The 26,769-nt window shown below is 42.3% G+C and overlaps 2 protein-coding genes across 2 annotated transcripts in view; both read right to left on the bottom strand.

Moving 5' to 3' along the window:
- The window catches only part of RABGAP1 (RAB GTPase activating protein 1), a gene marked incomplete at both ends in the record, with an annotated part of 52,436 nt that extends 26,724 nt beyond the window's left edge, over positions 1-25,712 (bottom strand). The window contains 12 exons of the mRNA XM_079544558.1: positions 8,346-8,496; positions 11,328-11,421; positions 13,206-13,380; positions 15,319-15,488; positions 16,276-16,378; positions 16,696-16,762; positions 17,814-17,924; positions 18,886-19,043; positions 19,358-19,532; positions 20,012-20,216; positions 20,740-20,974; positions 25,563-25,712. Of these exons, the coding sequence (XP_079400684.1) occupies positions 8,346-8,496; positions 11,328-11,421; positions 13,206-13,380; positions 15,319-15,488; positions 16,276-16,378; positions 16,696-16,762; positions 17,814-17,924; positions 18,886-19,043; positions 19,358-19,532; positions 20,012-20,216; positions 20,740-20,974; positions 25,563-25,712 (1,794 nt within the window). The remainder of the gene's footprint in view (positions 1-8,345; positions 8,497-11,327; positions 11,422-13,205; positions 13,381-15,318; positions 15,489-16,275; positions 16,379-16,695; positions 16,763-17,813; positions 17,925-18,885; positions 19,044-19,357; positions 19,533-20,011; positions 20,217-20,739; positions 20,975-25,562) is intronic.
- GPR21 (G protein-coupled receptor 21) lies at positions 637-1,683 on the bottom strand (the record flags this gene model as incomplete). The annotated part of the gene is made up of 1 exon (XM_079544575.1): positions 637-1,683. The coding sequence occupies one exon, from the start codon at positions 1,681-1,683 to the stop codon at positions 637-639; it is 1,047 nt and encodes a 348-aa protein (XP_079400701.1).
- Positions 25,713-26,769: the final 1,057 nt, after the last annotated feature.

The following is a 26,769-nucleotide window of genomic DNA, read 5'->3' as shown; positions in this document are numbered from 1 at the left end:
ACCAGGAAAACGCAGTCGCTGTACTCTGACTGCACACACGGCCAACCAGAGGAATGGGGCCGGGGCCGGCTCAGATCAGAGCGCTGCACTCACGGCTCCGTGAGACCACGCTCATGAGAAAACATTACATTGTTCCCCACTGTTCTGGAAGTCCTGTCTATGCAGCACTGAAAAACAAGGTTTGGCCCCTTCTGTTGCAACGCTGGAAAATTTTGTCAATATACTTTGGCATATATTAAAAAATCCCTGTAATATACCATACACCATGACATTTCCACTTCAGATCTATCATTTACATGTGAAGCACGAATCTCAAAAGAACCTAGCAGAACTGTAAGAAAGACTACATTTTGCTGAAGCTCTCAGACACCCACTCCATTCAGTCACACCAGCTGGAGAGGTAAGTGTCAAGATAGAGCTTTATTCTTAAAAACGAATATGGAGGTGAAACTCCACAGCCGCCTCCACAGCAATAAATTTTTTAAAGTGAAACCACAATGATATGTGCTCCTGATTCTTCTGTGTCAGCAGCATTTCTCAGAAACCTTTTTGCAAATCTGGACATCATAAAATCATATTTAACTTTTTGCAAATTACAGAGCTGTCCTGCACTTCCCAGTCAAGCTGATAGGTGTCTTAAACGTGACATCCATTGGAAGATCTTTTGCTCCTAGAGGTAGAGGAGTCCTTGGCTACCCTCTGTCTGGCACAAGAGGCACAAATCGCCCCTGAGAGACGCTTCAGCCCCTTCTGAAAGACACTGTTGGAGAGACTGTAAATGACACAGTTGCAGAAACTGTTGCTAATGGCAAGCCAAGTGGTCAAGAAGGATGCAATGCGGTTACTGTAGACGTTGGAGCTCTCCAGCAGAAAATAGATGATGTAGGGCAACCAGAGGATGTAGAAGACACTGGTGATACGGAAAAGAACCATGGCATAGCGCTTGTCCGGGCAGGGCTGTGCCTCCCCTGCCTCCCCATCCTGAGAGCTGAAGCGCACCCTCCTCTCGTTGATCTCCTTGGTGTGCTGCTGGCAGATGCGGAAGATGTTGAAGTACGTGAAGCAGACAATGAAAGCTGCCGGGGCGTACAGCATCACCACGATGAAGAGAGTGAAATAGGGATCGGTGTTCCAGGAATTGGCGCACCACTGAAACACGTCCCCGTGGTATCCAGGCTTTCCCCAGTGAAAGGAGGGTAAGAAGACCAGGCAGGAGTACAGCCAAATGACCAGGATGCAGATCCGCAGTCTCCACGGGGTGACCAGCGTGTTGTAGGTCAGCGGTTTGGTGATGGCAATGTACCTGTCAATACTGATGCATGCCAAAGACGCCATGGAGACGCTCTTCAGCACCGATACCACGTAACCAAAGATTTGGCAAACCAAAGACTCGCTTAAAACAACTGGGTAGTGCAGCAGGGACAAAGAAGGCACCAGACAGCTCACGCCCACCAGGAGGTCAGCATACGCCATAGTCTGGATGAAGTAACTGGTGGTGTGGTGGTTCAGCAGAGGTGCACAGTGAAAGACAAATATCACAATAATGTTGCCCGAAATAATCAGCACCATGAGGAACACAATAATAACCACTTCCAGAAGGCAAAAATTGATGGTCTCCAAATAGCTAATGGCCAGGAGACAGAATGGCCGGCCACTCTGGTTGCCAACCAAAGAGGAGTTCATCTTGAGCACTGCAGTGATCTCTACTTCATGCTCCTGCCTGCTGCCTGCAGCCGCCCCAGGCAGCTGCTGTCATTGCGGCTGGGGCTCTGCGTGCAGCAATGTCAGAACCGGAGCTCGGGTCCCCAGGGCTGCTCCAGCTGCCACTGCTGTGCATTGTCTGCGGCGCAATTCCCCTTTAAACCCGGCTCCGCGCCGCTACCGGTGCACGGGGACCCGGCGGCAGTCATGTCAGCAACTTCACGCTGACACAGGGCGGCTATTAGAGCCCTCCGGGTGGGCCGCCTCGCTCAGGAGGGCTGAGGGACGGGGAAGAGGGAGAAGGAGCCTTCCTCGAGCGCGGATGGGAGTCCTCCCGAACGCTGACAGAAGAGAAGGGGAAAGCATTTTACGGCATCATCCCCGCCCCGCTCCCGCCGCCTCCGGCCCCACGCCCCGCTCCGCCGCTCCCCGCCGCCCGCCCCGGGCCCACCGAGCGGCGGTTCCCGGTCCGCACCTCCCGCGGACGCCCGTGCGGAGAGATGCGCGGAGGGGCGGGGGGCGCAGCCCCGCTCTCCTGGCTCCATCTTGCGCGCCGCTTTGTTCGCCCGCCCCGCCGGGATCGCGTCCCTCCGGCCCCGTCGCCCCCCGCCCGGCCCGGGGCTCCGCGCGGCCGCGGCCCGGCCCTCACCTGCCGCCGGCGAACAAAAGCCCCGCGCGTCCCCAGCGAGCGCGGCGGCTCCGCTCTGCCCGGCGCTGCGGAGCCGGGGGAGGGGACGGCGGGAGGAAGGGGAGGGAGGCGGGCAGGAGAGCGGGGGAGGGCGCGGCGCCGGCGGGGACCCGGCCGGGCTCCCCCGCAGCCCCCGCCCCGGGAAGGGCCGAGCCCCGCGGGATCGCCGCCGCCTTCCCCCGTACCGCCGCGGTGCCTCACCCTGCGCGACCTCGGAGCCGACGGCGAAGGCAGGCGTCCCTGCAGCGCGGCGGCTGCCGCCCGGTCCTGCGGGCGCGCCGTGCCCTGCCCTGCCGCCCACCGCCTGAGCGGGGCGGGTGGCCGCGGACCGAGCAGGGAGGAGAGGGCGAGCGTCTAGCGGGACTTAAGGCTTTTCGATAGGAGCCCCGGTGCGAGCTCTGGGGGGAAACGGCGTCTTTTCCCCGCGTAGTTTGTGTTGCTTAGGAGACACCTGAAACCAAGGGCATCCGAGCTGAGAGATGCAGTTCACTGGTAATTCAGGTGCTGCTCCGAAGGGAAAGTCACCTCCTGCGTACGTGCACACAAAGTGCAAAGGCGTCACTATCACCGACAGCACCCAACGAGAACTAAACCAGCTCTGCAAAACAAAAAGCTTGCTGGCATGCCAGAGAGCAGTGGTGCACAGCAGTCACACCAGCAACAAATCCCACCACACATATTTGACCAGAAATGTCTCTCCTATGCACCCAAGGCGTGGATGTCATAAGGGGATGCTGCTATCTCATTTGCCCAACGACAGGATAACACCTGAGAGCATCTCACCCACTCAACGTGCTGCAAAGCACAGCCTGGAGACAGGCAGAGGCTCGATCTGAGCCCAGGGCCCGGAGCTGCTCGCTGAGCTGACCAGCAGTGGAGCAAGGTGAGGCTCTTCGGCAACCTGAGTCCAAAATGAAAGCATTCCACTGTCACCAGTACCAGCTCAAATCCACACACTGAATCTTACCGAAACCCAAGGTTCTGGTTAATGTAAGCTAAACTTTTGTCACACCGTTGGATACCCAATGGAAATGGAATTACAGCCACAGGAACGAATATCAAAGCCTTCACATTGCAACACTTGGGATTTCAGTTGACCTGTAGGCAGAAAAGCCATTTTGCAGTGTGTTTTTACTGGTCAAAAGCCTTGGCTGGACAACACCATGACTCGGCAGATTTTTACTGTGTCTCCTACAGCATCCCGAAACCAAAAATGTTACTTTTCCACCCCTTTCCCCCAAAAGATCACTTTGCCATTGTCCTTCATTTCTGTTATAATTTATGGCATTTCTACCCATGGAAAATTAAGTACTAGAACTGTAGCTAGGAAACATAAACTTTGAATTAAATTTAGGCAAGTGTATTGTGGTTATACAAAAAACAAGCTATGATTGAATTACTGCCGGAGAAATGATCTCCTATCTTTCCAAAGCAGAGAATGATTTACATACCAATTGATTCACATAGTATTTCTGGCTCCTTAGGCATGAATAGGCACATTATAAACATCCTTAGGAAAACAGCACACATTGAACTTTAAATATATCTCAGATATATAAAAATAAGGTAGTATTGGAAATCCTGAGACTGCCCAGAACAACGTCTGGTTGCTCAAATTTCAAAACAAAAGATGTTCCTCTAAATCAAAACGTCCTCCATGTTTTATTTTTATTAGTAGCCCAGGCTTAACTCCTACATTGCCATCAGGCATTTCTTAGTAAGAGAATGTTTTCCTTTAGCTGACAGCCCATTGTTCCCTCAGCACAGGGTAACAGCTCTGCTCCGTGTCCAGGCCAACCTACAGCTGCTCACTGCATGCACCCAAGCCACGACCATGAGCTCACACTGACTCTCAGTGCTGACCTGCAGCACTGGGAAGGCTGGAACTGGAACTAAAAAGGTGACCAAGCAGGATATAACCCTACCAGAGCAGCTCTGGGGTCCAGTGCACAAGCAGCCAACCAAGAGATCTGAAAATGGGTATTTTTTGTAGCTGAGAGCCGGGATTCTGGGTGCCAATCATTGAAAATACTTCTAACATCTAGGCGTTTCTCCCAGTGATGCAGTACAACCTCAGCTGAGACTATTAAAAGGTATTCAAGAACTCAAAATTACAATGAGAACTCTTGGGAGACCAACTGCTTATAAAAGATAATTAAACTTTTATCACCACACGATCAAAACTCATCCAACAAGGGATCTGCAAGTTCAGGTGCACCAACAGCAAACCTATGCCATACTTCTTCCATACTGTGCTTCACATAAGTTAACTTTTATTTCAATTAATTATACACAGTCATGGCCCTCTGTACTCCTAGAAAATTACACGGATTCCTCTTAAACACGTGGAATCCTGATTGCGACTCACAGAAAATAAATGTTAGCCACCCACAGCTGGAACACTGCTGTACTGCATGCCTCTGGTGAAGCAACCCATTCACTCAAATAATGGTACTGACATTTTAATTTCTTCATTAAATATTAGTGTAATTTGTACCAAGACTGAGGGTGTATTTGGTAGAACTTGTGTACTGCAATCCTCTGCTCATGGAGACAAAAGAAGAGGAAAATGAGAAAGTGCCCTGCTGCAGGAAAACTGGAAGGAGCCCAACTTGAACCACGATCAACTCCTGTCAGAAATGTTACCCAGGGTGACAGCCCAGGACAGCTCTGCCTCTGCACTGTATTTATTTATTTACTTTAAGTTGTACCACAAGATGTCCCTCTCATGTTGAATTCTTCTTAATACAGTGTATTTACCTGGTACAACAGCTCATGTTTGGGTTGATTTTTTCGTTTGTTTAATCCTTTCACCTTATGTCCTCCCACACAGACCTACACCCAAAGCTTCTTATTGTTCCCTCAATATTCCAAATATCAGGTTCTTAAAATTGTGGTATTATGAAGCATTTATCTGCAAGAAAACCACAAGACCTCCACTGATCTGAAAGATTCAGGAGACGTATTAATCCTCTAAAAATCTGGTCTGAGAAGTAGGCATTGTCTATTTTGCTGTGATGATGATTTATTTTTAACCTCTGCGACCAGCTTTATAGGTCTTGCATTCAGCCATGTCTCCTTCCATCTCTGACTGTTAAAAACATTCAGTATCTCTCCTTGAGGTTCTCTCTGACACCCGCAGCGAGTCCCCTTCTCTCTGCTCCTCCCATTCAGGGGCCAAAGCCCAAAGATCAACAGCCATAACCATGACTGCCAAAGTCCTACCAGGAACAGATGCCTCTCAAAGGATTGTCAAGATCGTCTCACCTAGAGTTTTCTTCCAGCCCCCAGTGGGGACGTGACCTCAATTCATTGGGCTGGCTTTCAGCCACACTCTCCATCATGAGCGTGGCAATCTGGAGTTTGCTAAAAGCTTCATTATTGCACACAGATGGTGTACAAATTCTCAAAAGTAATTTGTGGAAGCACCACAGTGGTGCAACTCAGACACTGCTGTAACAATAAAAGCACTGAGTCCAAACCCAGCCAGTGCTTACCAAAACAATACGGAGCAGATAATGAATGAAAGAAGATAAAGAATGTCACGAAGGCTCCACACAGCACACCTCAAGCTGTGGATTCAGTGTTGTTTTTCACCTTCTTGCACAAATCAGATTTACTGGGAGAACTAGATACAGCCTTCACTGGGGAAACCCATTGGAAGACATTTCTCTTTCAACTGCTGGGTAGCCACACTTCTACAGTAAACAAGAAATTATTCTCGCAGCAGTTAATTTGCAAAACAAAGCTAAAAACACAATTCTCCAAGCACCAGAAGCCACAGTTCCACAGGAAAGCAGCAAACATCACAAGAAATGCTGGAGAGACCACATCCAACACCCTGCTCACAATAAAAAAATCACAGAAAGAGGCCAGATGCTTTTGAAGCAGCTGTCAACACGGATCCTTATTAATTTGGGGCTGTGCTGCCACATGGGGTCATGAACAGTCTGGCAGAAATCAAATACAGCTACAGAAATAGAGGTCAACATTAAGAGAGAAGGGGCACCGGATTATGAGCACTCAGAGCGCCACACTGCATCTCCTGCTTGCACTGAAGAGCAAAGGTTTCACATCAACTCCTCAACGCTACACCACAGCAGCCTTCCTCAGCAGACCATTTCCAGTGCATGGTAATACAAACAACTGCACTCTCATTAGACTGGAGTCTGCATTAATGACATGCAAAACACGACAGTGCATTACGGGGCCAGCAAAGCAGCGCATTATAAAGCACCTTGCCACCGGTGCATACTGACTGTAACTGAGCAGCTGTTTCCAAAGCAGTAAGAACAATTATTTGCATTAGAACTAAAAATTATCAAATAATGTATTAAAGACTTGAAAATAAAAAAAATAAGGACAAGATGTAGTGCAGCTTCATCACACTGTTAGCAGATACTACACACTATGGGTCTGCACACATCATCTTTCCAAGTCCTGGCTCAGGTCCTCATAGCCAGCGATAACCTTCTGGATAACCTTTTTGGTAACCTTTTCTCACTCCATTGTCTGCAGGTTGACAAAGTCACTACTGCAGTGTGAATTCACCAAACAGATAATTCTGCTCTAAAAGCACAATCCTCTCTGCCCACCCTACACAAAGAATCACAGCCCATTTCCATGTAGTTTATATTTAAGTCACGAGGCAAACAGCCAGAACAGTGGTCTAATAAGGCACTCCCATCCTAAAGCAGAATTCACGTTCACCTGCTAGACTTGGTTACTGTTGGTTGTGCACTACCCACTTAACAGTAGGCAGCAGGGCGTGACAATGGTCATTGAGTGCTCATTGTCTTTAATTCCTTAATTAGTTTACACGCTGAACGACCGCTGCAGGCCACCCCCTGCTGCAGGGCACAGCGCTGGTCAGCCAACCCCTGCACTTGGACTCCAGAGGTGCTTCCAGCACATCACATCCAGGTTATCTCCTTCGTGTCTGCCCAGCGTAAATGAGCAGAAAGGTCTCACAGACTTAAACACCAGATGTTACACAATTTTCTTTTTTCCAGTCACAAAGATGGCTGCACGATGTGCCATCCACTGCGCCACTGCGACCACCTTTCCCATCCTGACACCGAAATATTGAAACAGAGGGGAAAGTGACACAATCATCCAGTCACAAAGCAGTTGTGACAGCACTGCAAGGGTAGCTCCGACATGCTCCTTGCAAGAGCACTCAACCTCCATAATACCTATATGATTTATTCACCATAAACACAAGTTACAGTTCTACTATGCAGGTAGCAATATTAAGGAATTCAACACAGTCCTTCTGGAGACACACATTTCATAAAAATAGTAAAATAGAACTTATCTGTAATGATAATGATTGAAACCAAATCAGCACATGGATTTTCCGATAAGGAAGAAATATCTCATCCTCTTTGTCACCTTGGAACTTTCAGAAACACTCAATGATGGCTGTAACTGATTTGTTTTTTTTATTTTTCCCATGTTATTGAGGTCAGCATTCAAGATGAGAAGTTAAAAAACTGCTTCTAGTGTAAAATGCACAACGTGCTGTCTTTTCTATCTCAGAAAAAAAAAAAAAGCTGCAATTCAACTAGCACTGGATTTTTAGCATAAACATTAATAACACAACACAACAAAATTCAGCTTTCATCCAGGAAATCCAAACAAGCAAAGGAAATGAGCTCCCTGAATCTGTCACTTACGAATGCAATTAACACAATATTAATTTCTGACAAATTAACTCAGAACTCATCTGGGTGTAGCAAGGATTACGAAAACTCTCTAGAAATATGGCAATAACTAATATTGCATGGTAGTTTTTTGGGTTTGTTTTTTTTTTCCGACTGAATTGCCCTCACTGGTTGACACACCACATTCAGACAACACACCAGCCTTTAAGCAAGAGGTTACATACTTGGGAGTTTCTCCATTTCCTTACATTAACACGCCAGAGGGAGGGAAATGGAAGAAAGCATTCTACCTTTGTGATGAGGATTCGGTACTTCTCCACCAGGTGATCGTTGTTGTGACACCCTGCCAGCAGCTGCCAGACCTCTCCTCTCAGGGCCTCAGGGACACCACTTCTCACCAGTGCTGACAGTGTCTTTGGCCTCACGCTCAAATTGAGGTGCCTGGTGTAGGGGAAGGCTTTGTTACGATTATCCATGCAGAAATAAACAAGCAGGTGAACAAGTGATGTGCAGCACCACCTGCCAGATGACAGGAACGTGAAGATGCTCCACATGTTGTCAAGAATAAGTGAAATCCTTAACAAAGCGAGAACTTAAGGCAAAAGCAGATTTGGAGAACTTTGCAAACTATTTTCTTGATTCCTAAGAAATTTAAATATAATAAAAGCATACATTATAAAACACTCAACAGACCAAAAGCTCACAGCAAAAACTAGAACTGGGGGAGAGGTGCCGCATTTGTAAAAGTCCAAACTCAAATGACACCAAAAAACTGAACGCTTTGCAGAAGCAAACAGCGCTCTCTGCTCCTTCCACCACACTGGACGGGTAACCACGGATCCCTGTTGTAGCAGAACTACCAAAAAACCACGCAGGGTTTTCAAACTACACCCAGACATTTCAAGAGCTGCCACTGTTACACAAGCTATTCCCAACTAAACAGTTCCCTTTCTTTCAAGTGGGACTGGTTGACAGCTCATAAATTACAGCACTCAAGTTGTAAAAACTGAACTTAATTTATGCAGTCACAGAAAGTTAAGCTCAACAATCCATTTGTGGCTCATACATTAAATGCCCCAAATCCAGAGCCCTTAAATCAAAGGAAGTATCATTTTTCTGCAGTTACAAAAAAAAAAAAAAAAACCACCACCAAAAAACAACAACAACAAATGTAAAATGATTAAGAGCACTGATAAATAAAGGCAAATGCTGAACTTAATTTATATTGATTGCATTCCTTTAACAAATTTGTATTTAATAATCTGCCTTAACAGTCTGGCATAAAGAAAATTTTACACAGTCTGGGAATCCTTATTGCCCTCCTCCAGTTCCAGCACAACGACCTGCAGCCATCTGGGCCATGCTGGACATTCAACTCAGTTTGTATCACACAGGGGCTACGGTCACTACATCCTCCTTCATTTTGTTTTCTTTAAACAAAGTAATTATGATAATGTTTATACAACAATTACACTTACATCTACATACATCCATTACTATAAACTTACATATCACGTTTACATGTTTTTAGAAAATACTCACCATACACAATACTAAAATCAAAGACTGGTCAGTAAAGGCCTATTAAATCAAGGCTTTAGACCTGAGTAAGTACAACAGTAATTCTAATGAATACAGCCATGAACTTTAAGGCTGTGGCCATACATTATCACATTTTTCAAAACTATCTTGAGATGAAAAAATTGTGACTCACCAGTTATAAAGCAGGAGCCAAACGTTAATAAGAAATCACAAAATACCAGCACACATTTAATTGCTGTATAAATCTCATTACAGGATTCTAAAAACCTAGCATGAAGTTACCTGAACTCTGATTTTTATGATTTTCAATCCTCTTATGTTAAAAGCTCAAGGATCATTATTTCCAAATACTCATTGTTAGTTAAGAAGGAAAGCCCTTTAACACACATTAAAGCTGTTGTTGCCAGCATTAGCAAAGAAGCACTTCATATCCTCTTAGAGCTGCCAAAACATTTTCAATTGGAGTCAGGTAGCTTAATTATCTTTCAACCCTCTGAAGAATTACAAAAAACTCATGCTGAAACTTTCTTATAGCAACAAATGAACACAGCTCAGCTGTTAATGGAGCTTCTGTAAGTCCAGGAGAGGGAAGAAAAAACGACCTTAGCGCAGCCACCCCCTTCTTATGGAGTGTCCATTTCTGTTGCGCCCATTCCTATCAACCAAGTCCAACACAGTAGCGCAAAAACAAACCAGCTGTTGTCTAAATGAGCACCAAGCAAGCACAGAAGAAATAATACTAAGCTGTGATAACCTTAATTCAAAGACTGATGAGACCTGGCTAAGAGGTCACATCAGTGCTTCCCCTCTGCTAAAGTGCATTAGACTCCATCTAATCTGCTGTCCTACTCCTTAGATCCAGTGCCCTTGGTTGCTGTACAGCTCTCATCCTGCTCTTCAATTATGTTAAGTAGCAGAAGGCAACAACTAAAGCAAGAGCTGAAACATGGCACATTTGAGCTCAATATGATGTTGTGCTTGTCGTCTCTTTTTGCAAAAAGGAAAAAAAAAACACCCTGAATTCTTCAATAATTAACACCAGTTTCTTAAAATCACTCAGGCTACTTGGAGGTGGGTGACTAAAGGAACCTTCAGTAACGGAAAGCAGGTGTTGCATTAGCAGCTTGACTGTCAAGAGACGCTCATTTTATAAATTGGCATTTTGTAGGGAAAAAAAATATAGAACTCATGTACTTCCCTCTTGGCAGGCTCTAGAGCCATCTTCCTTCAGAGAAGGGAGGAAAAGCATCTTTGCTATCCAAGTACAAATCTCCCATGTTCTTAAGCTGCGGTTACTAAGATATGACAGCTGCAGGGAAAAATGGCTGTGAAATAAATCAGAATTACAAAGAGGAATGGAAGAGATCTATGCGAATAAAGACAAGAAAATGCACCTCTTCTTTTATTACTTAGCTTAGATTTTTCTGTAACAAAACTGCAGTGAAGTTTACATATATGTAACACGCATTTTCAGAGACAATCACCTAAGGAAGCAGCATAAAAGAATTTCTATGCTGTATTTAAATACACACTCAAAACTGAAAATACTTAAAAATATTCCCTGAAGAAATCCTAAGCCAGAGAATACGGGGTGTTATGGGGATGAAAGAAGACTAAACCCAAACTAATTTCAGCTCGCTTCTGGAAATAAGAAAAAATCCAGACAGAAGGAGCAAACAGACTGAGAGCATTCAGAATGTTTATTTTCAGAATGCAATTTTGCCACTCACCATTTGGACAGCAACTCTCCCCACGTCTCCAGAATTTTTTCTGCACACTCCTTGGAAACATCTCCAGAACCACTCAAGAGAGGTTCGTCATTGTCTGCCAACAGAATAGAGGGGATGCTATGAGATCAACAGACATTACCTTACCACAGCACATACAAACACTGCTTTACAACTGCATTAGCTCGTGGCAAGAGAAATTCCTCATTTGTGGATGCACTGTTTGTGTGCTTAACACAGAAGAGACAGAAGCAGTCTCTTCTCAGAGCTGCACAGAGATGTGATAAGATGCAGAAGACAAGCTGCAACCTGTGAAATTCTGGCTACCAGTACAGAAAAAAAAATCTCCATGAAAATGGCCTAGCTCTGACACAAAGAGCCAGAGAGGCTCTGTGCTGCATCACTGGATGATGTGAGAAACAACAGGACAAGGCTCTGGTCAACCTATCTAGCTGGATTTCCACTGAGGCAAGACTAGAGACCTTCGTAATCATATCCCAAACTTCTGGAAAATCATAAAAATTCTCAAAGAGCACAAGCTTCCCTGTCTAAAAAGCTAAAGCACTATACAAGCTGAAAAGACAAAAGAAGCCACGAGGTTCTACTGACCACTGCAGGCTTGTCACATTGTTAGCATCCATGAACGCCCACAAAGTATTTTACTTTGTTTTGCACTTCTCCTTTGGAGCTCAGTATTTTCTGATGCAATCTCTGACTTAAACTAAACTTTCTGAATCAGACTTTCAGCTGAGGGAGAGCTGAGCAGGAAGGGCTTAGATGAGCACAATCACACAACTTTTGTTTAAACCAGTACTAAACTTCTCTACTGTCAGATATCCTTAAGTGCTCACAACAGGCATCACGTACAAAAATACACTTCATTGATACAGCAGTCAACATTGCCTTTGCATTATTGATGAAACAGCATAGATTACTGAAATTAAAAAAATAAAAAATACTATCTTAACTGATACTTGAAACTGTCAGCAATGCAAGAGTTTATATCTACTGTAAACAACAACAAAACCACACACACACACACGTATGTATATATATGTATATGCACATATGTGTGTATGTTCCTAGATAGCAAAGGCTGGGAGAATTTTTTACGAACAACATTTTGCAAAAGAATTAAATTTGAAAGTAATCTGTTTTTTGTTGGCTTTTTAAATAAAGGTACAGTAAGGCACAGAAGTGAAACAATCCACTCAAGGTCACATTAAATGTCAGCAGAAGAAGCAGAAACTCAAGTCATCTATATTCAGCTCAAAGCTGTAAGGCCAGATGCTCAGAGCCCATATTTTAGCTCAAGAGATTTATTTTTTTTTTTAAAAAGAGAAAGAGATTGAAAATGCATTAAGGTTCAGACAAGTCCTGGTATAGTTTTATGTATTGCAGATGTCTATACTTTCCTCTTCACTAAAACACACTGCTTGCTTACATTTTCAAATACCAGCTTCTCATTTGCACTCTCAAGTCTTTTCACAGCTGCTCAGGGAGGGGCAGAAGCTGCATGATAATCCCAAATTTTTAGCAGCCTCTTTTCACATTGTTCCAAATATACCACACTGAAGATTTTGTGAGGCCTGGGCAGAGCACAGCACAGACAAACCACAGAAGTGTCAGACAAGGGAGAGGCTGATCCAGGAATGCAGGGGTACTGGTTACTGAATACTCACAGCATTAAAGCAAGATTTAGAACCAAAGAAACAATAAAACAAAAACCAAAAGACCATGAGCAGTAGGCCAAATTCTGACTGGAATTAATTCAACGTGTTTCATAACTAAGATTTATCAACTATGGGTTTTTTGGTTTCCTTTTGGGGTTTTTTGGTTTTCATTTGCTGAAGAATTTAAAGCACACAATCTGTGTCTTACCTTCTTCTTCGTCATCCTCTGGAGGGGAAGGAATCATCGAGCCCTGTGACCCCGACTGGGGCAGGCGAAGAGAGGGGCTCGCTGTGGTTTTTCTTCTCTCCCTCTCCGATTCACTTTCTAGACACACAACTTCATATAACGTGTCTGAGTTATTCTTTCTGTCCTTTTGCTTTATCTACGGGAAAAAAAAGTACCACAAAAAGCTCTAAGATCTCCAGGTTACTTCGTACAGGTTGTACTTCTTTTCGGAACACAACTGGAGAGAAAGAAACATTTTTACTCGCATTCTGCAGCGAATGACCTCCAGCCCCTGCAGAACACTGCACGCATCACACAGGCCTGCAAACGCTTCCATCCTAATGTCACGTCTCAGACCTTTCAAAAGAAGTCTAATTTCTCCAATCTTCTGGAGAGAGGAGAAATTCTCATTTAACTTTCCCAACATGTCAACTGCCTTCAGCAACGTTTCCAAGTCAGCTCTCTGCGCATGCGCTGCCGTGAGAACACATGCACACAAGTTGTTGGGTTCCAAAGTTTATTATGTGGTTCTGTTCCCTCCTTAATTTTCAATACTTTCACACCTTCCTTTGCTTTAAAAAGAAGTTTTTCCCTTGTGAAATGTTTCCCACATTTTAATGCAGTCCAAGAATTTTGATTTTTTTTTTTTTGTCATAAAGCAATAAAAATAGGGAACAGAAAAGGAAGGATGAAGAAAAGAGAGAAATAAAATTTAAAATCATACTCTACAGTAAGCTCCCAATGCTCAGTTTTATTCTTTGGAGTATTTAAAATGAGGAGAAATGAATCAAAACTAAAAATTACTAAATCACTAAATGTAATCTGAGAAAATGTCTCTGCTTTCACCATTTCCGAATAAAGAAACACTGCCAAAGTAAGATAAGCCAACTCTACACAGCTGTATTTTTAATAGGCTAATCACAGCTCCATAGAAACAGGTTTCCCTTCCAGGCTTATCAGGCAGTACATTCTATATTTGCTGCTTCCACTATGAATTCTGATAATCTTCCATTAGTAAACACTGGAAGTTGGACAGTCTGACAGTGCTTTGGAAAGAAAAGAATTAGATGAGATAAGTCACAACGCCTGTGAATTTAGTAAGACAAAAGATACAGAATTAGCTCGGTAAGATAAACTTCCTTTAAAGCACCAAGACAAGAAGGTGCCTCTTAGAGGTAGTAAAATATTTATAGCTCAGCAGCCTTAACTGCTCCACATCTCCATATTCCACCTCAAAGATATCCTAAGCAAACAGACTTATCTCAACGAATTTTTGAAGGAAATTTAGGACAGTTCCTGAAATGTTTGTTCATATTTTAAGTAAAAGACAGGAGAGACACAAAAAAGAATCATTAGCAAACCTCATCTTTGCTACTACCAAGAAATACTGCCACAATACGTTAGTGTTTGAAGACAAGTGAATGAGGAATAAAAGCCACCACCGAAAAGCATCCTACCTCATTCAGATCTTCTTTTAAAAACAATACATAACCTTGCTTTTTTGAACTGTAACCAGAATTATGAAACCTTGAAAGATCACATACGTCCACAATGATGTTTGCTTCTGTATCTTTCCATTTCTTTAACCAGGACTTTCAATTCAAGCAGTAATTTCTAAAGCAGGCAGCTCCTTCACGTTCCTCATTTCTATAGTAACCAGACCTTCAACTTCCCAGCCTTATTTTCAGACTAAGTTATTGCCTCCTATTGTCACTGTAAGTATTCCGGACAGACATAATTCTTTCCATTTAAGCAGATATGGTAAAAAAGTAAGTTGGAGGAAGCAGTAAAGTTTTTAACAAGTTCTAGGGATTTATATGTGATTGCTTGTATTTTTTTCCTCCTACAGAAACCAGGGGCATGTGTGAAATCCCTATTTCAACCTATGGGAAACAACTGTAGTGAAGTTCCGAATGGCTGACAGATAAAAGCTGCTACAATTTTCTTTACCCTCAGCATATGTGCATTTATTCTGCATTACATCACAAGCCTACCTCTGGGTATGGTCAAACATGTCATGATTACCTTTGAAAAACAACCCTGCCAAATCAAAATTAACTGCAGGTGAAAGAAAAGCAAAAGAAAAAAGTGTTACCTGTTTTAATTTCAGGAAAAAATTTTCAGTAGAGCTACGTTTGCTGAAGGGCCAGAACAATCTCTCATTAGGTGAACACACTCTGACTTTAGTCTCCAGAATGAATCGAACGGGTTCCTGAACCTCAGTTATCACCAAGTCCACAGCAGTAGTCATGAACAGTACTTTATCTAGAGAGAAACCCCAAGCAACAATAAGAGAAATACCCCACAGTGCACATCTATCACCTAGCTAAGTAATATTTTATGCATTTTTAGAAGTTACCTACAAAAAAACCTCAAGTCTTACCTCACTAACCAGCAGTTAAGACCCCCTCAGCTGTGTGAATTCAGAGCATTGACTACGTACTACGATTCTCCAAAAGGAGTCAAATGTAGCAGCAGACTGTACCCAGCACCTGACTTTTAGGACTTCGCTCAGTCAATTCCCATGGAGTTTCCCAACCTTTGAAGCTAACTGTGACAATACATTGCAGGGATGATCAGTTAGCTGACATCTTAACAGAAGTAAAGACAGATCTGTTTCAGAACTCCACAGAGCAATGCAGCATCAGTTACTTCCAGATTACAGTTGGACTATTTCATTGTTGTTATCATAGGTACAAAATCCTTTTTCTTTTTGTATTAAAAACTTGGAAGCAGAAAAATCTGAACTGATCACCGAAACCAAGTGAAGAGGCAGCCTGCAGCAGTCCATTCAGTGCAATTCCCAATGGGATTCTTAAACTCTAGCAGAGCACAATGAGGCTGCACCTTGTCCCCACAGCTGTACAGCTCCTAGAAGGTATTATTCCTAAGCGTAGGACTTCTCTTCTATACTTGTTTTGTTTCTGAGATTATATCCCATATTATGAAGAAAGTCTGTGCAAGATGCACCTTAAAGAAAGGAGAACTGATCCAATGCTCCCCGTATAAATTATCTACCTTGACCAAGGATAAAATCTGTCCAGGTTCATACCTTTCGGTGTTTCTTCATTTACAAACTGGAAGTGTGGAGATTTTTGATTCCAGCTACCAGTGATCACATACGATTTCCCATCAGAACTTTTACCCATCGACTCCTGGAAACAAGGAAGCTTATGAATCTTTATTTAAATTAAAGCAACTTCTATACTACAAGAGCTTCAGCTACATAAAACAGCTCCAGCAAAGGTGAGAAAAGGGCACGTGAAGTTCATTTTGCATGATCCTATAACAGAGATCACCTCTGAAAATAAAAACAGAATTAACAACTCAACCCAATTTTCCAGGGCAACACTCAAGAGTATGGTGCACAGCAACAACCCACAGCAAGCAAGCCTAAGCATCTAAATCTTTCCTGTCTACCCTGAGATCATAAGCAATTAGTTACTAGATTATTTTAATAAAAGACCCTTACCAAATCTAGAAGGTGCATGTCACCACTCCGAACATCTTTCCCACGGCTCAGGAGGAGGCCAAAACATCTGAAAAGTCAGGCAAAAGAAATCAATCTGCAAAAATTACTACTTATAAACAAGTCATAAGCATTCACTGTGTACATATTCCACCACACACCACAAGCAGCCCATGAATGCAGTAAGAAATGTCAACAATTCTTGACATTTGAGCCCAGTATCAAGCATGTCAACCAAAACAATGTCAAGCCAATGTTAAAAATGTCAAGCAAAATTTCACAAGAATATTTACATTACCATTTTATCCTGCCTACAGTGGCCTGTACAGTTCAATTATTTCTGTTTTCAAAGACAACTGCGTGTCAAACAATCTCCTAACAAGGGCTCCCTATTCTGCAGGTAGGACAATAGTGCCTCTTTTCTTCTCTTTTCGTTTTTTCTTGGTTGGTTGGTGGGTATGAGACATGTTTGCATAGAATTTCACCTTTGATACTGATAAGAATCAGGAGATTCCACATGAAGTGCAAGGAACTGTCTTCTATGGTTTTACTTTGCATAAATACCACTCACTGAGGTATATTGCACTTCATCTTCTGGTTGACCACACTTCCTGAAGTTCCTGCTTTTTGTCAGACTGCAAAGTTTGGCAGAAGCTGCACCTTTTCTCTGTATTACAAAAAACACTAAACTCTGTCAGTCATCAAAAACTGCCTCTTCATTTCCACGAAGTGAAAGATTTGAAATCTGAACTCTCCTCTTCCCTACAAAGGTGCTTCATATTCTAGAATTCCAGACCACAGCAGATTTAAAGCATATGTACAAGACATATTCTCAGATGCAACCAAGAAGAAAGGAATGTTTTTGAACAGGTTAGAGGAGATATGACCACTGGCTAAACAAGCAGATCTGTGCAAGAATTCACTCTGCCTGCATTGTGTCCCCATTACACACATGCTGAACAAACCAACCAGATCTTCTGCACAGTTTCACTCAACTCACAGGCATGGAATTAAGTTACATAAACAGAGTATTCATAAAACGTTATTAAACTGCTGCCTCGGAAGAAAGAGCACAAGACATCAAATAAAGATATATATACTTTTTTCATTTATATGATTACCTCTCAATGGCAAGCTCCTTATTAGTTGTCTGTTGGACATAAATCACTATCTTCTTATCGATTCCTTGGCGGAGTTTAAAGCACTGCCTGTCCTTGTCTTTGGGAACTGCACTGTTATTTACCAGAAAGGGAAAAAAATACTCAGAACATCATTTATCTGTGTTCTTTACATGTACCAAAAGCATCATCAGACATTCTCGTGGGATTTCCAGCAGCATTTTAAGAAAGTTTCTAAATACTGATTCCTCATATTACTTAACAGACAGCAATTGCATGTTACTACTTACACAAAGCAGTGTATCACTTTGTTCTTTCACAAGGGAGGCAAACTGTTTCTTTTAGAAATCTTTCTAAGAGTTATTTTAATTTCTACTATAAGTATACTAAGTATAGGTCTGAACTTCAGAGATCATACAAGAATTAGTGTCAAACCTCTAAAGCCAGCTATTTGAATTAAAACCTGCACAGCACACCCAAAGTAGGTAGGATTCTACTTTGCTGGGATGGCTCTACACTACCTGCACTATGGTGGCTACACCAACATTGGTACCATGCCAGCAGGACTGAGCATCACCTAGTGCACCACCATGTGCTGTAGTTACACATCCTGGCAATTGCTGCTGCTGCATCTGAGCCCAAGAACCATCAGTATCTTTCATGCTCGGGCTCTGAGCTAATCATTTTTCAGCTGCTAGCACTTGAGCAGTCCTTTGGACCGTCTACAATGCAAGGTGCTGAATAAATATTGGATTATTAGATGTGATTTATTTATTTATTTAATAAATAAAGCTTGAGCTAGATGCAAACCCAAGAAAAGAAATGCTGCTAAAGCTGTGGCTGGGAGCCAAGTCAGAATATTTGGCTCAACAAGTCAGAACATTTGGCAGACATGCCGTGCTGAAATAAAGACACTTCAGCAATTACAGGAGACTATAAATGGCTGCATTAAACGTCTCAGGGCACTGATATAGGCTGTGCACAACACAGAAAACTTCTAGCACACCCGTTCCCTCACTTTCCTCTCACTTTAAGAGAAACAGACGCTGTATGCACAAGAATGAAGGACCTATACCTGAAATAACCTTTTCCATCATCTTCTTTGATTTCCAGTGACACAGAGAAGGTGAAAATATCACTGTCTGGAGTCTGTGGGGTGGCAATGGCTGAGAGTGGAGTTTGTTTGGCGGAACGACGAAAGGCGGTGGCAAAGCTGTACAGTATTCGGCTCACCTGCATTCACACAGCGACAAAGAAAGTTCAGAAACATTGAAGTGAACAGAATTTAGCAGCTGAAAACCGATCTGAATTTTCACTTATTAACACAATAAGAAATGACTGTATAAAAGTGCTTGTAGCTGCTGTAGGTCTAATTAACTTTTCCTACATTTCTTAGAAGGACAGAACATTAAACATGTTCTCATTTCACATCTGAGGTACAAAAGGTAATGAATTGTATTACTTCTAAAGTACCTGATATAATTCTGCTCTATCTTGGAAATAACTTCTACGTTTACATAATTACTTAACAAAAAGATTCAACTTACAGCCTCCTGGATCTCGCATCGGAAGACGTGAATCCTGAAGAGTTCTGCATTGTAGTGGCTTTCAGTGAAAGCAAAGCAATCACATTCAGGGGTCCCATCATGCCCTCGTACACAGAAAAGGATTTTATAGATTGGGTAATTTGCTATTTCTGTGTTCGTCTGAGGATCTAAAAGTCTGTAAAAAGAGAGACAGAAAGGAAACCCTGCAGTTTTAGAAGAAGTATTTCAGCTATTAACTTGCAAGCCTCAACAATTCAACAGTACTGGAGAATATACATCATACAGAAACTAAATGGCCTCATCCCTGCTAAGCCTTGTGTACCAGCAGCTATCCTGCCTTACAAGCCAAATATTTTCCAAGCTATTTCCAAAGTGTTTAATCAATAACCACCCCCACCTTCTGTGGGCTTTTGTGGCACCCTGGGTCATGACTATTTTTCATACTGACCCTACTGACCCCTTAGGCATAAAATATTGGTTAAAAAAATCTGAAGCCCCATTTTTCACAGATCTCTTTAAAATCCCCGTTTTCTGCTAAATGAAATCCTAAGTTGCTCAAGACTTCTCCCAGAGAAAACAGTAACTTATTTCCTTTGCTGGAAGATAATAATACCAAATGGACAAGGCCAGAGTGCAACTGAACGAGCTTCGTACCTCACTGTTCCTTCAGAGACATTAGGCACTGACAGAGTCACATCCAGAGAAATCTGGCACTGGCTTCGTAGGATGCACATCATTCTGAGGGCTTCCACTTCACTCCGGGGAGCATTCACAGAGGCACAGCCTAAGTAGGTGAGCTTGCTAAACACCACACTGTCCTCATCAGTCACAGGTGTAAAAGGGCTCAAATCCCCACAGTCTAAGGTAAGACATAAAGTTGAACATAAGAAGAAAGACAAGGCATACGTAAGAAGATTGTCAGGGGTTGACCAACTGCATGTAAAAAGCAACTAAGAAACACATTACAGAAAGACAGACCAGACCAAAACAGTTCAGATAAACCCTGCCTGAAAGCAAGTTACTGACAGCAGAGAACACTGCCATCCAAATTCTACAATCAGTGAGTTCACTCAGAGAGCTTTGTGATACTAGTGCACCAACTTTCCATGCAGTAGTAAGATGTACAGACAAGCTAAATAGTTGAATTTTTTATACAGCCAGGCAAATAATCGCAATATTTCTGCACAAGGCTCGTACAGAAAGTGTTTTCAGAGAAGAAAATGGTTCAGCAAATGGTAACTCTTGAAACACCCAACCCACATTAGGTGATTTTAATGAGAAACAGGGACAGTTGGCCACACCTGCACCTAAAACTCTCTTGTCTTTCCCCAGATAAAGCTATTTCAGAAGATACCACCAGGTATTCCCCATTTTGTTCTAACCTCCCTGGGATGGTTTCACTGGCAAACTCATTTCTGGTTTCTGGAGTCCTGCCACCGACACTGGGTTAATGGTAGAAGATGCTGAAGCTTCAAGGACAACAGGTTCTTCCCCATCACCATCAGTCCTAACTTCATCACCATGGTCTCGGTCAATTGACTGATCTTCCATAGGTGGATCCATCAGCACGTCTTCAAGTTCCCTCTGCAGCTGCTGTTCGCTTCCATTCCCAACAATCTAAGAGCCACAGAGTTGGGACACAAAAGACCATTCAATTAAAAACAAAAAATTAAAACAAAACAAAAAAAAGCCACACCACCGAACAACCACCTCCCAGACACAGGGTCATTCACCAGCTGCTCCACCAAGGGAAACAGCAGTTAACAAATTAAACACTGTTACAGCCATAAACACAAATTGCAACATGCAAACACTCAACAGATCAGATTCTATCTACCCTGCTTTAACAAACTAACAAATGGAGCTGGAAGTAGGAATTTCCTAGGAAAAAGTGAGATTACTTTTAACTAGCCTGTAGTCACTGGCTACAAAGGTTGGCTTATGGCAGAGGAAACTCAGACAAGAACCCACTACAGTGGTCTATTTTAATTCTCAAAATGGTACCAGGAAGACCAAATAGAATTAAATATGCTAAGTGGCTCATGGGTAAAATCGCATGGTTTCACAGGAAGAGAAGAATCTGGAATAGGATTCTGACATCATGCAGACAAGAAGTCATGTTCACTTCCTAACGCTCATCTTCAGCCTGACCTTGTACTCAATGAAGCCAACAGGAAAGCATGCAGCAGCCAAAGTGGTGTGAAATTTTCATCCCAATGTTAATATTCTTTCTGATGATTCATTATAGAAGCAATTAAAAGAATCTTTCACGAGCATGTGGCCAAAGACATAATCCCTTCAAGCATCAAGTTTATTATCCAGGTTTATGCAGACGTTCCTCCAAAAGATGATGATAGAAGAAGATATGCCACACTGTTTTACTGTACACGATCTATATGTTTCACAACAAAACATGACAGATCAATAAAAACATCCTACCTGCCCCATTAAAGCCCATGTATTTGAAATACTAAAGTAACTTCTGTTTTTACAGGAACCATATACTATGGATTCTGGCACAAACCAGCATCTCATGCCCAGGATTACAAGTCAAACAACTCCAAACACCAAGCTATTGTGTTTGGTACAACAGTTTATATTAATAAATTACATCTATATTCCACCCTATAAAACATGACCTTGAAAATAAAAGCTCCTAACAATAGCAGGAACGGGTAAAGCAAAAGCTCAAGCTGTTTACAGCATAATAGTAAAAAGGCACAAAAGGAAGAAAAAAGACAAGGAAGATTTACATGGAATGTAATGAAATGTATGAGCAGCAGAACACAGCTTTGAAGCACTGCACTCATTCAACTTAACATATAAGATTCATGTAAAGAAAAGCAAAGCCAATGCCTGCTTCCATGTATTTTAAGAATTGAGGAAAGTCTAGATTCAACTATTCCACTGTATAGCATAAAAACGTACAGGTGAAGTCCACAGCATCAGCAAAGAACAACTGCCCGCAGAATAGAATCTTCCTAGTAAACATTCCAAGAACTGAAGCCATGCTACCCACCAAAAGAAGTCTGAAAGCAACATCAAATACACTTTTGGACTGAGGATTTCTGTTGTTCTCACAATCCCAAGAATCAACAGCAACAAACCAGCTGCCCAAGAAATAAGACCTAAAATATGAACAAAGGCCAACTTCACCTCAGCCAGTCTTGCACAAACCCATAAATTCACACACCGTGGGAAGAGCAAACATGAGGTGTAAACTTGTTTGAAACTCTGCTGCACCCCCAAGCCAACAAGAGGCAGCACAGAGGAGTGGAGCAGAGCTAATGGCAGAAATGAATAAGCAGTGTGGCTCTAAAATGTACGTTCATGTAGGACTGCTTAAGATGGAAGACAGAAACCATTTAGCCTGGTTGATGGTTTCTCTGTTTCTCACAACACTGCAAACTAATTTGACCTTAGCTTTCACACAGCACATTGCCTCCTTCAAAGGTTTCTTTACAGTGCCACAAAGCATTTATTAGAAGTGTTGGTTACTGCCTTCTCCTCACTCACGTGCTCCTGGACTCTGCTGTGCATCAGTTCAGTTCACAGCACTATTATACAGATCTCTAACTTAGTAAAGGACTTGAAATACAAGGCTTAGGTTTGATCTACAAATTCAACAGCCTATTGCAATCTGCAAACACAAGCCTAGATTCTAGCACCATCATCAGACTGCATTTAGCAAATGTAGGATCCTCAAACTGCTTTTCTAAAGAAACAGAGCACCAGAGAAAGACTTGTGCTCAAACACAAACCTATACTTACTCTCTGTTTCTCTTGGTGGGCTCATCGTAGCAAATGGATTTTGACATCTGCAATTCAACCTTGTTACATATATCAAAGCAATTGTTTCCTCCTTTAAAAACCCTTCCTCCTTGTTTGTTCCTATGAAATGCCTAACTTCAGCTCTCATTTTGTAGTTATGTTGTTTCCACACACTCATAATGCTCAGGTATCACTGTGACAGTACTTTTAACATTCAGTACTCTGACAACCTTGAGAACTCCATTTATCTGTTAACACAGATAAGCAGTTCAGTAACACAGTAAAACTGTCTACTGAAAGGCTATTTGAAGATTGAAAAAAGGATAAAGAAGAAAGCTATATTCTGGAGTAGTGCTTTTATATTCTTGTAGAAAAACACTAGAATACTATTTCTGACCTGAAGGCACGCTGAAAGGTCTTCCTAGCCTTAAGCAGAAGGAAGGAGATTAACACAGGAATTTTCCTATTGACAGAACTTAAACTGACTGCTTATCTGAGGCATAACATTTCCATTAATCACATAGTTTACAGCCAGCAATGGAGCAGTATGTACGCTCAGACGCTGGGAAATGGAAAGGCTCAAGGTGAATTGCTTGGTTCAGAGATTGTGCTCAGTCCTGGCACCGAATTCAAAAAGAAGCTTATCTTTAAGACCTGCAAAACCCTGTGACATTTAGCACCAAGCCAGGGAACAGCACAACTTTCCTGTGCTATTGTTAATTATTGGGAAGCAGCTGCGCTAATGCTCTCCTTTCCTCACCAAGTGGCTGAGCACACCTGCAGCTAGTCTTTTATAAACTGCTTTGGAAGTAAACATACACAGAAAAGTCCAGTAGGAAGTTTCAGGAGTCAGACTGAAATTGATTGCAGATATTCTTCTCTGAAATTCTTCTAATTCTTATGCAGATAACTTCATGCACTTTAACGCTTTGATTGTACTCAACAAGATGCATCCTATCATACCAACAAACCAGGAAAGCCACTGTAAGGCAGTGTTTAGACAAGCAATACAAATATCTCTCTTGTGGAGTGAGAGTTGTTGCAGACTACGGCATTTTGCATGTCCAAACTTTGTTTGGGAATAACAGCATGGAATGAAAAATCTGGTAGACCGTGAACGTCCCCTGGGGTCTCAAATGAAGCCCTGTGACTTTGTGAGGTAAATCACTTACATTACTGCATTCTCAAGGAAAGGACCACTATGGATGGAAACCATACTGCATTCTGAAGTATTTATAGCTGCTGGTATATGCAGCACCTACCACGAGGTTACAGACTCATGTCAGGTTGCAGTCTTTAAGCAAGTTTTACAGAACATCATGCTGATTACTGAAGAAATTCCAAATTTTTGCAGACTATCCATGTATGAGGTGAAGATACAAAATTCTGCAACTGCAATAAATTGTAAGTGAACATTTTTGCCAGATTAAACAAAAGATCTTGAGACTTAAGAAACAGAATTAACCGGAAGTCTTTTATAGAAGAAAACAGCCACTACACCGGCCTGAACTGTGCGGGACTCAAATCCATGCAAGAAAAACAAAGAAAGCAGTTGGAAGTAAAAGATGAGCAAAGGCATCAAGAAATACTCAATAAAGTCTCTGCACCAACTGCTGCTACGGAAAAGAGGAATACCCAGTCCACCAGATGGAACACAATTCCTTATTGTCTTTAAAGACATTATCTTAAAGACATAGATGTGAATGACTGTAGTCTCTTGCAGCAGTTGAATAGGTCTTTCCATCTCCCACCAAGAACACACCAACCTGAAACACTACAGGAAACGTTCAGCCTTAACACATCAAAAAGACAGAATTCTGAGTGAACACCTCATTAGCGTCACTTTGCTTAAAGACTTGTGAAATATATATTGGGATGGAAGATTTCCCTTAAGTAGCTGAAAAAAAGAAAAAGAAGCGATGAAGGTCTCTGTCCAGAAACATCCTTCTAAAAGTGAGAAGATGTCAATGCCCTTCCAATTCACAGAAGCCTACCCACGTAAGCCTGTATTCTCAGATTCGTGCTAAGTTGTTAGTTACAACTACTTTTACATTTCTTAAAGAGAATGTTTCACATTGGGGAAAACTTTCATGCATAATTGAATTTAAAAATACGTTCAAATCAAATGTGTGTTAATGTTGCTTTCTACCCAAAAGCTGTGAGGAAATCAGTTTCAAGTTCTGTTTCATACTGAAGACTTCATGAAGGATTAAGTTAAGTGGGAAAGAAAACAACCCACAGGTAGTGATGGATAAAGCTCTTACACAAAACCTTGACATCAGCAAAGTAACGTAGAAACTACTGGCAAAATCAGTTCTTGAATAAGTTCTCCTTTCTGTTAAGTTTTCCACAATAAAGAAGTCCCTCTTTAAGCTCTTTGATGGTTAGTTTGAATTAGAAGAATAGTGAACAAACTCAGGTTATTAATTCTTACCTTCAGTCCTGTTTTTTCATCATCACTACCATTATTTGTAGATGGTGTTTCATCCCCTTGCCTGGAAACCAAGACAAAATCTTCACTGTTAAGAGTGGATACCGAGTCTGAAGAGACACTGATTTTTCCAACAGAAGCCTTGTCATCCATGACTTAAAAAGGAAGTTCGACTCATGAATGAGATTAAATATTTTATAAACTCCTGAAAAACAAAAATCATAAAAATACTTATATAAACTTCATGCTGAAATGCTCAAATGTTTCTCTTCAGAAACCTGCTGACTAGTTAAAAAAAAAAAAAAGAAACATAACATCTGACTGCGTAACCAAGTCACAGCTCTTCTGTCCGTGTACACTAACGGTCCTGCTTTGATTTTGCTAAGAAGCACACTACCATTAGATCACTGGCTTCCATAGCTCACAAACGGGAAGTTAAAGCATCTTTTTGCAGATTTCATGATCGTATCACACACTGCTCCACACTCAGCAGAAATGGGCCCTTGGAGCATCTGCTACACGCGGTGACAAGGGACTCGTCTTAAGGCCAGAACTATAAGGTCCATTTCCTTTCTTCAGATAATCTGTCTCCCTTCCTCCGTGCTCACACAAAAAAAACCACACAACAATTTCTGTAGCTATTGGAGCACACTACAGCCACATTCCGAGCTCCAAGAAAAGAGCTAGAGCCAACTCTTGGTATTTTGCACTAAAGATGCTCTAGAACCGTGGGACATACAGTGCTCTGTGAGCCTACGTTGAATCTTCTGTACTGTAAGGAACAATAAAAGATTCCAAGAAGCAGGAAGAACAGCGTGGGCTGGATCAGTACTGAGAATCAGAGCCAAAAGAGGATTTTAAAAAGCTAGAACTGGCACAGAGATATTTGAAGAAAAGAACAAAAGGTGAAGTTCAGCTGCACACCTTGAACTCTACAACACATTCTCAGAATCAATGGCTCAAAACAGACTGTTGCAATAAAAACGGCTGATCAAATTTCCCAGAAACCCAATCACACCCTTATTGCAACGGCTTGGGGCTTTACATAATCCCAAGCACACCCAAACCCAAGCACCTTTTCCATCCAAGCTCTGCGTTCCACTCGGAGGACCACAGTCCCAACCTGGGAGCAGCAGAGCAGCCAAGCGCAGTGAGCTGGTATGTCCAGCACAGCTCATCACATTCCTCTCTGAACCAAGAACAAAGCATC

Source organism: Tetrao urogallus (assembly GCF_951394365.1).
Source record: "Tetrao urogallus genome assembly, chromosome: 19".
NCBI classification, from domain to species: Eukaryota; Metazoa; Chordata; class Aves; order Galliformes; family Phasianidae; genus Tetrao; species Tetrao urogallus.
Note: the sequence above shows the minus strand (reverse complement) of the source record. Positions and strands in the feature narration are given on the sequence as shown.